Below are 14,415 nucleotides of genomic sequence, written 5' to 3'. Positions count from 1 at the left end.
AAGAGGTAATCGACCTGGGTGTTACCATGGTCGGTTGGCCTCCTTATATATTCTACAGAGTGACTAATTACAAATACATCATATCAAATATCTAATCCAATAAGAACCCCGCTCCGCAGTCAGCCTTACTCATGCATACGTGTCACTGACGTGTCATAGTGATGTCATCAGGTGGAGGTGGCTACGTATGCTGAGGTAAGCGCGGAAGGGGACGTGGCTCGGCGCTTAGCGTATGATATAAGCGCCGAGGTCACGTGATCGAAAATGTTGTCCGTTTGCTTTTGTTTAAATTCGAGAAAATGGGAATAAATTCCCTGGTATCAAGTGTGTCTACGACACTGCCCCCCCTCTAAGGGCCTTGGCAGCGCCGAGGGCCTTCTTTCTCATTTCTTCTTTGTATTTTTTCAAAATTTTCCCCGCATTTTTGAGGTTCTCCTGGGGCTCCCACGTGTTATCTTCTGGTCCGTAGCCCTTCCATTTGACTCTGAAGAACCATTTTCCGTTCCGTTCTTCCATGTCCGTTATCCCTTCCACTTTGTATTCCTTCCCCGTCCACGGTGACTGGAGGGGGGCGATTTTCAAAGGTGCGCTTTTTGTCCCTCTTGACCTTAGATAAGAGTCCCACATAGAAAACGTTATGGATCCGCATGGTTGGCGGAAGTTCCAAGCGGTAAGCCCTGTCGGAGATTTTCTCGGTTACCTTGAAGGGGCCTAGGCGTTGTTCAGTTAGCTTTGGACTAAGGGTCTTCAGCTTCACATTCTTGGCGTCCAGCCAGGCTTCTTCCCGATTTCGAATTCAAGTGGTTTACCTGCTTCTCCGGCTACCATGCGTGTCTTTGATTGCCGGAGTGCCGCCTCTATTTCCCGCCATTGTTCCTCCATTTGAGTTGCCAGATTATCTGCCTTGGGGACATCCGTTGGGACGTTACTTGGAGTCAAGGAAGGTTCCCAGCCGTAAAGTGCTTTGAAGGGAGATTTGCCTGTTGAGCTGTGTACCGCGTTGTTGTAGGCAAATTCCGCCATTGGTAGCCACTTGACCCAGTCTTTCTGGTTTACCCCTGAGTACGCCCGTAAAAAGTGTTCCACCGTGGGGTTCACGCGTTCTGTTTGCCCGTTGCTTTGAGGATGGTAGGCCAAAGAGAAGTGGGGGTCTATCCCCAGGCGTTGGTACAGCGCCTTCAGGAATTTGTTATTAAAAACCCGTCCGCGGTCTGATATTGTCTTCTCCGGCATGCCGTAATGCTTCCACACATGGCGTAGAAATAGATCTGCAAGTTCCGGGGCCTTGAGCTTCTTGGAGCACTCTACTAGGATCACATACTTAGTAAAACTATCCACAATGACCAGGATAGAATCACAGTTTCCGTCTTTGGGTAGGTCTACTATCATGTCGTATGACACATGTTGCCACGGGCGTGATGGGAGTTCTAAAGGCTGAGGCGGGATCGACGCGTACTTGGGTTTCCGAATCCGTTGACAGGTTTCACATGAGTCAACGTGCCAGTATGTATCTGCACGGATGCCGGGCCAGTAGTAAGTTCTGGATACTAGTTCTAGAGTCCTTTGTCTGCCTGGATGGCCCGCCAACGGACTATCGTGGAAGATATTGAGCAGATCCGTCCTCAAGGTCCCTACGTCCGGTACTACAATCCGTCCTTGATAAAACAACAGTCCAGCCTCCATTTCATAATCCTTGAACGCGCGTTTGATGGAGGGTGGTGCCTTGGACTTGTTTTGTAAGAATTGGAGAATCTCTTCCAGGGACTCGTCCTGGTCCAGGCTTGACTTGATACGCCTTTGTAGCTCTTTTTCTGGTAGAACTAGTGCCAAGTTGGCAAAGACGGGGTCGGGCAGCATTGTTTGGTCGGCAGGCGGAATATTGGCGTGGTCGGCGCGGCGGGACAGGGCATCTGGTTTGCCAGACTGCTTGCCAGGGCAATAGACTATTTGGAAATTGTAGCCAGCTAGTAAAAGGTGCCACCTTGCATGACGACGGTTGAAGGTTTGGGATTCTTTCCAGTACTCTAAGTTCCTGTGATTGGTGAATACCGTTATGGGGTGGACCGTTCCTTCCAGGAAGATTCGCCAATATTCAAAGGAGCGGATGATCGCAAGGAGTTCCTTGTTGTGGGTGTTGTAGTTCTGTTTGGCACCTTTGAATGATTCTGACAAGAAACCTAGGGGATGTAGGCGACCATCCTCTTGGCGTTGGCTTAGTATAGAGCCCAGTGCTGCGCCAGAGGCATCTGTTTCGAGAAAGTATGGTTTGGCAGGGTTGGCATGGCAGAGTACCGGGGCACTAGTGATGGCATCCTTCAAGTTTGGAAGGCTTCCTGTTCCCTAGTTTCCCATTTCCATGGCGTATCTTTCTTCACCAGGTTGTGCAGTGGCCGGGCTATGTGACTAAAATTGGCAACAAAGCGGCGCAGGAAATTGGCAAAGCCTAGGAACGATTGTACTTCCTTGACTTTGGTGGGCGTAGGCCATTCTTGGACTGCCTGGATTTTGAGCTTATCCAGGCTGAATCCCTTATCCAATACAATTATTCCTAAATACTCCACTGATGTGACGTGGAATGTACACTTGGATGCCTTACAGAACAATTGGTTCTCCATTAAGCGTCGTAGGACTTCATGGACGTGCTGGGTATGGGTTGCGTCATCCTTTGAGTAGATTAGGATATCATCAAGGTAGATGATGACGCATACATCCAAAATCCTTGAACAGTTCGTTCATGAAGTGTTGGAAGGCCGCGGGAGCATTAGTCAAGCCAAAGGTCATAACCAGGGATTCGTATAGGCCATATTGGTGCAGAAAGCCGTTTCCATTCGTCACCTTCTTTAACGGACGTTATTGTAACCCCATCTTAGGTCTAGCTTGGTGAAGACCTTGGCACCGCAAAGCTGGGCCATGAGGTCATCTGGACGGGTAGCGGGTAAACGTTCTTCTTTGTCCAGTTGTTCAGGCGACGATAGTCTACTACGAGTCAACAGGAACCATCCTTTTTGGGCACGAACATAACCGGGAGCTGATTGGTGATTTACTGGGTCGGATTTCCCAGCCTTGAGCTTGTCCCTGAGCCAGTCCTTGAGTGTAGCGGATTCGGCATCAGTCATGCTATAAAGGGGGGAGTTCAGGGGTACTTGGAGGGTACTCCTTCAAGGGGTGTCTTGTCAGCTTCCTCCTCTTCAGCAATGGCTATGTGTTCCGGGGGCGTGTGAGGGAATGAGAGGGTGCGCGAGTTCCAATCGATTTCGGGATTATGATTCTCTAACCATTTAATTCCTAGGATGGCAGCGTGTGATCCAGTATTGCAAATCAGGAAGGTTTCCGTCATGCGTTTGCCATCAAATAGGAAGGTTAGGTGGACCTTCTTCCAAATCTTTCCAGCCTGGGGGCTCGATCCATCGAGCATAGTAACAGTACGGGGTTGTGGGAGGTCTATTAGAGGGAGGCGGGAGTAGTTCCGCTGTACGGGGGTGTAAGAAGGATGAGGTGGCGCCTGAGTCTATCAGGACTTCTAAGTGATCCGCTTGTTTCTCTGGTTTGATGGAAATAGTGAAGAGGGGGGAGATTCTATTGTGGCTATTTGATATATTACATATTTCCGAGACAAAACCAGAGTCCTTGGGGTCCTTGCGCGCGGCAGCAGGTACCCTTACTCTTTTCCCGATTGGTACTCGGAGTCTTCGCCAATCTTGGCGGTTTCCTTGGCTTTCCCTTTGTCCTCAGTAGGGGTAGCCTTCCAGCCCGTGCGGCATTCCGCGAACTTGTGGCCCATTTTGCCGCACTTGATGCAGGCGCCAGCGGCGCGGCGGCGATTCCTTTCCTCCTCCGACACGAAATTGGGGTCGTCGGAGAGTTTCTTCGAACCGGTACTTGATTGGCCGTACTCGTTCCCCTTGCGGGGTTGGGTTGCTTGCTAGACTTATTATCCCTTGGCGGGTGGCTAGCACGCTCTTCTTGGAGAGCGTTGTCAATAACAAGTGCTGCGTTTTGCAGCTCGAGGAGTGTTCGGGGGCGATGTTTGCGGGTAGCAATTTGGCGGCTGACCTCCCAGTGGAGGCCGCGGGCAAACTGGCCTTGGAGGGCCGCGTCGTTCCAGTCCAGTTCCATGGCTAAGGTTCTGAACTTTGTGATGTAGTCCGCGCATGTGCCGGACTGGGTAAGGGTGGTGATCTTCCGCTCGGCGGCCCTTGTGGCGTCAGGGTCGCCGAATGCTGCCAGGAACTCCAATTTGAATCCCTTGACCGTTTGGATGATAGCCCGGTGTGACCCAAGCTGGTCAAGGTGAGGGTGCGCCCATGCTCCCGCAGAATCCTTCATATTCATTAGGAGGAAGGACAGGACTTCTTGGTCCATGGGAAACATACGCGCATTGAGCCGGGTCCATGCCAGCATCCTTGTGAGCCATTGCTTGGCTTCACTCCCAATCTTGCCTGTATAGGCATCTGGGTGGTCTACTTTGACCGGGGCTGGATAGGCGGCAACTGGAGCCGGAGGGAGAGGGGCAGATGCTCCGATGGGGGATCGGAGACGCGGAGATGGAGGGGGAGAAGGGACTCGCGGGGGTATGGCCCTCTGGGGGGCTGGCTGGGCAAAGCTGGGAAGCCCTTTTGGTTGCTTGGGCCAGAAGGAGGGGCCACTAACCAATCCAATAGGCTCGGTTTTTGGTAGGGGTTGTGGCGTTGCTTCCACAACCGGGGGCTTGGTTTCTGGGGTCCTTGGACCATGGAGCTGGAGGCTTTGAAGCCCATCCTTGACAACATCGACGGTTTGAGATATGTTCTCGACGTTGGTTTGGGTTTCGATCCCAGTTTCTTTGACTTCCTCGAGCTTCCTTTTGAGGTTCTCGACTTGGCTGAGGAGTCCAAGGAGGAGGCGGGTAACCCGCTCAAGGGAGACTTCCCCAAGTTCGATAGGGGCGGTTGTCGGAAGTCGGGGTCCCAGGTCTCTCGGATCGAAAGGGGACTGGGCTTGAGAGGAAGTCCGGGAGCGGGTTGCCATGGTAGGTGGGGGATAGGAGCGGCCAGCGTGGGAGGATGCCCGCAAGGACAAGCGAGTGGGAGTACGGGAAGTAATGGTGGGATAGGGGTACTAGTAGATGCCTGTGTCAGGACTTATGAGCGCTTTATTGCGTAGTACGCTAAGAGCCTGCGTCAAACAACCTAGCGTTGAACAGTAAGTGTAACTAATCACTGCCGTGGGCGGGCGTGATGTAGTACCTAGTCTCTGCAAGCGGGTGTATCTGCTGTCTGGCTCCGCTGGCAAAAGGTGCGGCAACCGTGTGGTATGCGGGGGATAGGAATATCCTGCCTTATAGCAATTTCCTACTACGTGGGGGTGGGGACTTATGACGCTTTATTGCGTAGTACGCTAAGAGCCTGCGTCAAACAACCTAGCGTTGAACAGTAAGTGTAACTAATCACTGCCGTGGGCGGCGTGATGTAGTACCTAGTCTCTGCAAGCGGGTGTATCTGCTGTCTGGCTCCGCTGGCAAAAGGTGCGGCAACCGTGTGGTATGCGGGGGATAGGAATATCCTGCCTTATAGCAATTTCCTACTACGTGGGGGTGGGGGAGTTTTGATTATTATCTCCCGCAAGGTGGCCCCATCACGTGATTTCGGTCGTGCTAGTACAGGTATTCTTCTCCGGGGTTGAGTCTTAGTAGTGGGTGTTCAGAACGGTTTTGCAACCGACGTAAGGTTGATTACCTAGTGTCCTAGACGTCTGTAAGGACGTCGAGGAGGAAGGCTCTTGCGGCCGGATGTATCTAAGTAGAAGACCGCGTAAGGCGGCAGCAAGCTATCCTACGGCGACGACCAGTTATACTACGATGACCAAGGCCGTAAGGCGATGGCCAGCTATGTAACTACAGCAAGAAAGCCGCTTAAGGCGGTGTGACTAAGTAGCTAAGTGGGTACTGGGCTTAAGGCCCTTGTACAGTAATGGGGATGCGACAAGAGGTAATTGACCTGGGTGTTACCATGGTCGGTTGGCCTCCTTATATATTCTACAGAGTGACTAATTACAAATACATCATATCAAATATCTAATCCAATAAGAACCCCGCTCTGCAGTCGGCCTTACTCATGCATACGTGTCACTGACGTGTCATAGTGATGTCATCAGGTGGAGGTGGCTACGTATGCTGAGGTAAGCGCGAAGGGGACGTGGCTCGGCGCTTAGCGTATGATATCGCCGAGGTCACGTGATCGAAAATGTTGTCCGTTTGCTTTTGTTTAAATTCGAGAAAAGGGAATAGATTCCCTGGTATCAAGTGTGTCTACAACAGACATGCTCCGTGTGAGATGCGTCATCCTTAGAATAAATTAGGATGTCATCGAGGTAAATGATGACGCATATGTCCAGTAAATCCTTGAATAGTTCATGTCATGAAGTGCTGGAAAGCGGCAGGAGCGTTTGTCAGACCAAAAGTCATGACCAGGGATTTGTAGAGGCCGTACTTGGTTTGGAAGGCCGTCTTCCATTTGTCACCTTCTTTAACACGGACGTTATTGTAACCCCACCTTAGGTCTAGTTTGGTGAAGACCTTGGCACCACGGAGTTGGGCCATGAGGTCATCTGGGCGGGTAACGGGTAGACATTCTTCTTTGTGTCCGGTTGTTCAGGCAACGATAGTCTACCACAAGTCGACGGGAGCCATCCTTTTTGGGCACAAACATAACGGGGGAACTTATTGACAATTTGCTGGGGCGGATCTTTCCGGCCTTGAGTCTGTCCCTGAGCCAGTCCTTGAGTGTGGCAGACTCAGCATTGGTCATGCTATATAGGGGCAAGTTTAGGGGGCCTTCTTTGGTAAGTTCAATCCCTATGTCGTAGTGTCGGTGAGGGGGAAGCTTATTAAATTCTTCTTCCCCGAATACCTTGGCGTATGGGTGGTATTTGGGAGGTACTCCTTTAAGTGGGTCTTGTCAGCTTCCTCCTCTTCAGCAATAGCCATGTGTTCTGGTGGTGTGTGGGGAAGGACAGTGTGCAGGAATTCCAGTCAATTTCCGGATTGTGGGCATCCAACCATTTTAACCCTAAGATGGCGGCGTGAGACCCTGTGTTACAAATGAGGAAGGTCTCAGTCATACGTTTGCCATCAAAGGAGAAGGTTAGGTTAGCCTTCTTCCAGATTTTACCAGCCTGGGGGCTCGACCCATTGAGCATAGTGACGGTGCAGGGTAGGGGGAGATCTATGAGTGGGAGGCGGAGTGATTCCGCGGTTCGTGGGTGCATGAAGGAGGTGGCGCCTGAATCAATCAGGACTTCTAATTGTTCCGCTTTTCTTTCTGGTGTGATTGGAATTGTGAAGAGGGGTGAGATTCTATTCGAGCTTCTAGATATATTACAAATTTCAACACAACCAGAGTCCTTAGGGTCCTTGCGCGCGGCAGCAGGTACCCTTAGTCTTTTCCCGATTTGGGTCCAGATTCTTCGCCGATCTTGGCGGCTTCCTTCTTGACACCTTCCTCCTTGGGTGTGGCTTTCCAGCCAGTGCGGCATTCCGCAAATTTATGGCCTGCCTTACCGCATTTGATGCAGAGGCCTTTGGCCCTGCGGCGGTTCCGTTCCTCCTCGGAGACAAAATTGGGATTGCTGGAGAGGCGTCCTGGTCTTGTGGCCTGTTGGCCGGTACTTGCCCCCCTATTGGGGGTGGAGGAAGTTCCAGACTTACTACCCTTAGGCGGGTGGCTGGCACGCTCCTCGCGGAGGGCGTTGTCAATGACCAGGGCTGCGTTCTGCAGCTCCAGGAGGGTAGTTGGGCGCCGCTCTTGGGTGGCGATGAGGCGGCTGACCTCCCAGTGGAGGCCTCATGCAAATTGCCCACAGAGGGCGGCGTCGTTCCAATCCAGGTCCATGGCGATGGTCCTGAATTTTGTGATATACTCAGCACAGGTGCCTGTCTGAGTGAGGTGGGTGATCTGCCGCTCAGCGGCTTGCGTAGCATCCGGGTTACCAAATGCGGCCAAGAACTCCGTCCTGAAGTTGTCGACCAATTGGATTAGGGCCCTGTGGGACCCTAGTTGGTCAAGATGGGGTGGGCCCAGGCTCCTGCCACGTCCTTCATATTCATAAGGAGGAATGACAGGACCTCCTGATCGGTTGGGAACATCCTCTGGTTTAGACGTACCCATGCCAACATCCGCGTGAGCCATTGGCGGGCTTTGTTCCCTATTTTCCCTGTATAGGCGTCAGGGTGGTCTACCTTGACAGGGGTTTGATAAGCGGCTACAGGGGCCGCTGGTTGTGGGACTTGGGGGGAACAGAGGCGGATAGGCAAAGGTGGAGGGGGAGTATGGACTTGCAGGGGAGCTCGGACGGGAGTTGGTTGCGCGAAGGCGGGGGGAGCTTTGGAGGGGACGGCCCAGGAGACGAGGGGCGCACTAGGCGCTGGAAAAGTGTCGGTTTTGGGTAGGGGCCTGGGCGTGGCCTTGACTGCCGGAGGTTTCCGGTCTTCTGGTGTGTGGGGGCTCCACCCCTAGCCTTGATGCAAGTGAGGGTTTGATCAACTGCGCCCATCCAGTCTTGGGCTTCCTTTGCTGCTTCTTTTGTTTCTTTGAGTTCCCGCTCAAGTTGGAGGATTTGATTTTGCAATCCCAGGATAAGGGAGATTGCTTGTCCAAGGGAGATTTCCCCGTAAACCTCAGGTTCAAGGCTTGATGACTCATTGGCAGTTGCCGGAAGAGTGGGTCCCAGCTCTCCTTGATTGAGAGGGGACAAGGGACGAGCGGAGCTCCGGGAGTGGGTTGCCATCTCATGGGGATAAGAGCGGCCTTGGTGGGAAGCGGTGCGCTGGGAAGCGCGGGAGGAAGCGCAAGAGGGGTGCGGGAAGTAATGATGGGCAATATGGGAGAGGGGGTGCCTATATCAGGACTTATGGGTTGCTTTATTGTACTGGCGCTAAGAACTTGCGTCAACCGCCTAGCGTTGGACAGTCCCTATCAACCAATCAACTGCCGTGTACGGGCGTGATGTGGGACGGGTTTTCTGCAAGCGGGTGGATCTGCTGACTAGTTCCGCTGACAAAAGGTGCGGTGACCGTTGGTACGCGGACAATTAGAACCCGTCTGCCTTGTAGCAATTTGGTACTAGGTGGGACCGACGCTGGTTTGATTATTGACAGCAAAAGGCGAGTCCAATCACCTGATTTCCCTCGTGCTAGTACAGGGGGCCTTCTTGTTTGTTGGATCTGAGTGGGAGTGCTTGGTGGGCACGGTTTGCAACCGACTTAAGGTTGATTACCTAGTGTCCTAGACGTCTGTAAGGACGTCGAGGAGGAGGGCGCTTGCGGCCGGGTGTATCTAAGTAAAAACCGCTTAAGGCGGTGGCAAGCTATCCTACGACGACAACCAGCTATACTACGATGACCAAGGCCGTACGGGCAATGGCAAGCTATGTAAGTACAACGCAGAAGCCGCTTAAGGCGGTGTAGACTGAGTGACTAAGTGGGGTTGCTGGGCTGTAAGGCCCTTGTACAGTATGGGATGCAACAAGAGGTAATCGACCTGGGTGTTACCATGGTTGGTTGGCCTCCTTATATATTACAGAGGTGAACTATTTACAAATACAATATATGCAATACTATAACCAATAAGAACCCCGCTCCGCAGTTGGCCTTACTCATGCATACGTGTCACTGACGTGTCATAGTGATGTCACCAGGTGGAGATGGCTACGTGTGCTGAGTGCTGAGGTAAGCGCGGAAGGGGACGTGGCTTGGCGCTTAGCGTATGATATAAGCGCCAAAGTCACGTGATCAAAAATGTTGTCCGTTTGCCTTCGTTTAAAATCGAGAAAATGGGAATAAATTCCCTGGTATTGAGTGTGTCTACAACACCAATCAATACCGTTAAAGGAAGCAGTTTTCAGCTAAGGCATTACCCATATTAGGCATCTCAGCCGTATTCAATCTTTGGCTGTCTGTATCTACATTTGATTCTCTCAAGTGGGAACCCCCACAGCCAAAATTAACTGATGACAGTCAGATTGCAGATTGTTTGAGCTAAGATAAATGCGGGGGTAAATTAAGTTTCAGTGCAAGGCTTGGATCATCTTGGAACAATTCCCCGTGCCTTAGAATCTTGTATAAAATATGTTCTTTTCTTTTGAAGGCTTGATGAACAACAACCGTGGATGTTCACTCAATTGTCGGTTTCAAGAATTCATTTTGTTTTTAATCAATTCTATCATGTGGCGGAATAAGGTTTGTCACCTTATTAAGATCCAATGTTTCCTTCCTAACTTTGTTACTCACCTTTCCACAATTGGAGAAATGCTGCTCACGTCATGCTGGACGCTTGCACGCAAATACTTTATCAGCAGTGCTTGCAGAAAAAAGTGCAATATTGGGTTCAATAGTTCCATTGTTGAAAGGCTTGCGTCAAGACCTAAGGTACTGGTCTTAAGGGTTGTGGCGCACCGCTGGTGCCAACATTTGACAGGCACATTCTAGAACAGGCACTATGGCAGCTCAAATTAAACAGTCTCTTTTGTCAAGTTCCGCAGTCCGGTAGTGAAACACAGCCTATTGAGTACAGAAACGCAAGACAGACACACCCAACCCTGGTAAATGATATCCATGCGCAGACCATTATGAGCAATCACACAACCTTGATGCAACATGTGATCAGCAGTGCGGGGACATGCAATCAATGCTGATCTTGGTTTGACATGAGATTTGCCATGTATTTCATGGCAACAGGTGATACGGTATCATGGTTTAATCAATCAGGATTTCGCATGGCTGACTGCTCTTATGTTTGTACCTGAGGCCGTGGATATGACAATCAGTCTTGGTAAATTCCTTTTGACCAATAACATTATTTGTGCAGTCGTTCATCTGATTTTAGTTTGACTGATTATAAGTACTCTGAAGCTCACAGAAGACCATCTAACTAACGGGTTTTACCTTGAAACCAACTTCTCTCCTCTTGATCTTTGTACCTTCTGCTTTTCTCAACCATGTCTTTGCGCTATTCATCTCCAAACTATACCAAGGACAAGGCAACCTTTGAAACTGATAAAAGGGAGCAGATTGACAAGAACTTACCCAAGATCAAGCTGGTGACGCTTAGGGAGTGGCTGGCAATTTGGCTTTGCTTGGACCGTGAGTCAACGCCTGAGCTCCGAGATGCGTTTGGCTTGTGTAGTCATTTCTATGATCCGGAGTCAAGGAGGCTGCGACGTGCTCAAATTACCTTCAACAATTGCCGCCCGCTGAATAACCAAACTGTACATCAACTTGCGGATGTTGACTCAATGATTGGCGTTGTTCCAAGAAACATGCCTTTGATTCCTGTACCCACTCTCAAGACTGTCAAGTATTACATGATGAGAAGCAAATCGTATACTCTTACCTCTGACCTCCACATTGGGCCAGTCAAAGTATTGATGGATGACCATACTTTAGTAAGCAATCCCCACATACACTCATTATCATTAGCATACCACTCACTATGTTTTGCTTTGATTTAGGAAATGCATATACACAAAGTGCCCAACATTCGATTCTTGGATTTGGGAGATAATGGAATGTTCCGCTTGCACTTCCCGCTTTTGGGATCAACCGGTAACAACATGTACCTGGGTGACTCCCAAATGGCTCAGCTCTACGACTTGGCGTTTCATCCAGCAGCTCTTCAAACCCTCCTGGAGGATTTAGTACGAGAATGGCCTGGCACCTATGAGGACGAGAAGTTCAGAAGTCAAAGCCACAAGTCCAAGCGAAAAGAGTATCAAAACCAGCAAGGCAAGAGTCAAGACATGCGTGGAGGCGTGGCGCAGCAAACTGGTCGAGACATTCATGTCGAGTACATTCAGGATTGGTTGGATTGCGCCAGAGCCATGATCCAGGAGACTGAGAAGCTGCGCTGGGCCAGGTACTTTTTCTTGTCCTACAAGCTCAGAGGAGTGAAGAATTGGGAGTGCAGCGTTCATCCCCCTCCAGAGGTCCCCCCCGTGACGGTGCTTAATGAGCCTACGGGTGATGATGAAGGTATGCATGAATAGCTATCAGAGTCCCATTTGCTCACTAACAAAGCTTACATGGTCTCCAGATGTTGAAATTGAGGTTGATCAAGAAAGCCCAAGGGTGAAAGCTGTCGAAGGTATACTCAGCCATTTCAATACCACTCTATTTGAGCCTGGTATGTGGTTCATCAACATTGCCACCCGGATCACCATCTTGCCAAATCCGGACAATCCATTGGAGTGTACCTTTGCGGATGTGGATATGCACTCCCTTCTATTTCAACACTATACCGGCTTAGCATTTGAAAGCTGTGAAGAGCTTGTTAGCGGTCAAGGAAATCATTACCAGAAGGACAAAGTTGCCCACTTGAACGCCCTTGCTGGCGGTTGCTTGACCATCCCCCGTAGGCTAGCAGGAGACACCGGTATCACTTATGCGCAAATCTACACCACCGACAAAAGCAATACCTACAACATTGCGCTAGCTCAGAACGCACAGCGAACCAGCGCCATCCAAATGCTTGAGTCATGGGATCAAGAGCTCAGCACGCATATCAACGGGTTGATGTCTAGCTTTGAGAACTTGGCTTGCAACCATGGTGTAGCCTTACGTATTGAGACCTGTGTAGAGTATGAGAGCTATCCCACCTGTCATTTGAGAATACCGGATGAGCTGCTCCGGAGGTGTGTCTATGTTTTAGACCGTGATGTGTTCTGGTAAGCACGTATTCTGCTCATCCCTGTGGAAGTAATACTCATCTGTTGGTAGGCACTGGAAACGTTGCCGGCTTGCGTCCATGAAAAGCGTTATGTGCCAATGGATGGACGCTCGGCGTACGTTTACCCTCAACCAGCTTGCCGTGGCTGGGACATTGCTCATCATCATGGAATACATGATGAATACACTGGTGAACCGTCCAGCCTCTGGGGGGACTTGGGACCAGGTTCATGATGCAGCCTGCGTTAAAGAAATGAGGGGAAACAAATTGGTTCCCACGCGTAAGCTGGGCGCCCTGTTTCTCCCCAAGATTCATTTTGAGAAAAACAAACAGCCGCGTGTTTCTAGGCAGCGAGTTCTTGACCAGGCAATCATTCTCTACTTACTTGGGCCTCAAGGTCAATCGTTGAGCAGTATCATGGCTTTCAACAAGATTGTGGGAGTGAATCTCCAAAAGCGACCGCGCAATGAAGACCCTTGCCCTTGGGAAAGCGGCGCACAGAATTCAAGCGCGGCTCCAATATCAAACAAGCAGAGACTAGTTACGATCCGGAGTACCCATGACACAGCAAACCCGCTTGCTGGTCCCGATTATGCTCAAGATCAGGATACGTACTCATCAGAAGAAGAAGATCAGGCAGAGCAAGAGAGCGCTTCACCGTTCAAGAATATGCTTTGGGACATTATCAGCAATTATCCAATCCAGATCATGAACAAGGCTCCTAACCGCTCACAAGCGCGTGAGTCTTGGTGCCAACTTGGCAGCAACAAGCTTGCTGGAGTAACGCATGACTTCTTCACCAGCATGGAGAATCTCACAAGAGCATTTGAATTGTACTACTTGTTTCCTGCTGATCTCAGCAAGTGGGATGCCACCGTGGCTCATCTTTTTCCGCTCATTCAAGGCAGCACCGGGAACCTTGAAAGGCAACAAGGTGTTTTGAATTTGGGAGTGGTGGTTGAGTTTTGCACCATGCAGCTAGCCCTTCCTGAGTCAAGTCAAGCGCAGATGGTTCAAGACGCTAGACAATATGTCTCAGCACACTGGGCTTGGTTACCCATAGGCACGGGCAAGAACCACTTGTGGTTGTCATAAACAGAGGAAAATAGAACTAGCCGGAATTGAACCAGCTTGACCACTAAGCCATAGAGCCCTATTATTCCTCTGCTGACAACCCATGATTACACCTGCTACCCCCCAAATTTGGGCTTGGGCCAGCATGCAACCACTTGTACTGGTCATGTGACCGTGTCCAGGACACTGCCCCCCTTTTTTGGGTGGGCGGCGCCCCTGTGAAAAGTTTTTCCCGTGGTGGGAATAGAACTGGTGTCCTTCCAAGTTCTACCAAGTGTCATAAACAGAGGAAAATAGAACTAGCCGGAATTGAACCAGCTTGACCACTAAGCCATAGAGCCCTATTATTCCTCTGCTGACAACCCATGATTACACCTGCTACCCCCCAAATTTGGGCTTGGGCCAGCATGCAACCACTTGTACTGGTCATGTGACCGTGTCCAGGACAGTGGTCAACCGGGGTCAGCAACGTGCCTAAATCTGCGCAACAAGTAGGACCATTGAAAGGAGGGCCTTGGATGATTTGCAACCCTAGGTTAATTTGCGCTGGTGATCACTAATGTAATACCCTCATATTGGTGGTAGTGCGTGGAAGCCTTTTTGTTCTTCATGATAACAGGCCCAGCTGACTCGTAGCCCAGAC

At 50.5% G+C, this 14,415-nt stretch overlaps 4 protein-coding genes across 4 annotated transcripts; 1 reads left to right on the top strand and 3 right to left on the bottom strand.

Annotated features, from left to right (window-relative positions):
• Window positions 1-330: 330 nt before the first annotated feature.
• Window positions 331-3,415, bottom strand: RhiXN_08216 (Retrotransposable element Tf2 protein; the record flags this gene model as incomplete). The annotated part of the gene is made up of 6 exons (XM_043328032.1): window positions 331-561; window positions 608-711; window positions 810-2,340; window positions 2,376-2,663; window positions 2,850-3,075; window positions 3,144-3,415. The coding sequence occupies 6 exons, from the start codon at window positions 3,413-3,415 to the stop codon at window positions 331-333; spliced, it is 2,652 nt and encodes an 883-aa protein (XP_043183417.1).
• Window positions 3,416-3,658: 243 nt separating this feature from the next.
• Window positions 3,659-5,007, bottom strand: RhiXN_08215 (Retrotransposon gag protein; the record flags this gene model as incomplete). Its single annotated transcript, XM_043328031.1, has 2 exons — window positions 3,659-3,878; window positions 3,929-5,007. The coding sequence occupies 2 exons, from the start codon at window positions 5,005-5,007 to the stop codon at window positions 3,659-3,661; spliced, it is 1,299 nt and encodes a 432-aa protein (XP_043183416.1).
• Window positions 5,008-6,388: 1,381 nt separating this feature from the next.
• RhiXN_08214 (Retrotransposable element Tf2 protein) lies at window positions 6,389-7,245 on the bottom strand (the record flags this gene model as incomplete). The annotated part of the gene is made up of 3 exons (XM_043328030.1): window positions 6,389-6,585; window positions 6,638-6,919; window positions 7,101-7,245. The coding sequence occupies 3 exons, from the start codon at window positions 7,243-7,245 to the stop codon at window positions 6,389-6,391; spliced, it is 624 nt and encodes a 207-aa protein (XP_043183415.1).
• A 3,726-nt stretch (window positions 7,246-10,971) lies between these two features.
• RhiXN_08213 (DEAD (Asp-Glu-Ala-Asp) box polypeptide 58) lies at window positions 10,972-13,793 on the top strand (the record flags this gene model as incomplete). The annotated part of the gene is made up of 4 exons (XM_043328029.1): window positions 10,972-11,418; window positions 11,485-12,004; window positions 12,066-12,696; window positions 12,749-13,793. The coding sequence occupies 4 exons, from the start codon at window positions 10,972-10,974 to the stop codon at window positions 13,791-13,793; spliced, it is 2,643 nt and encodes an 880-aa protein (XP_043183414.1).
• Between the last annotated feature and the right edge of the window lie 622 nt (window positions 13,794-14,415).

Source organism: Rhizoctonia solani, chromosome 10, assembly GCF_016906535.1.
Source record: "Rhizoctonia solani chromosome 10, complete sequence".
NCBI classification, from domain to species: domain Eukaryota; kingdom Fungi; phylum Basidiomycota; class Agaricomycetes; order Cantharellales; family Ceratobasidiaceae; genus Rhizoctonia; species Rhizoctonia solani.
Note: the sequence above shows the minus strand (reverse complement) of the source record. Positions and strands in the feature narration are given on the sequence as shown.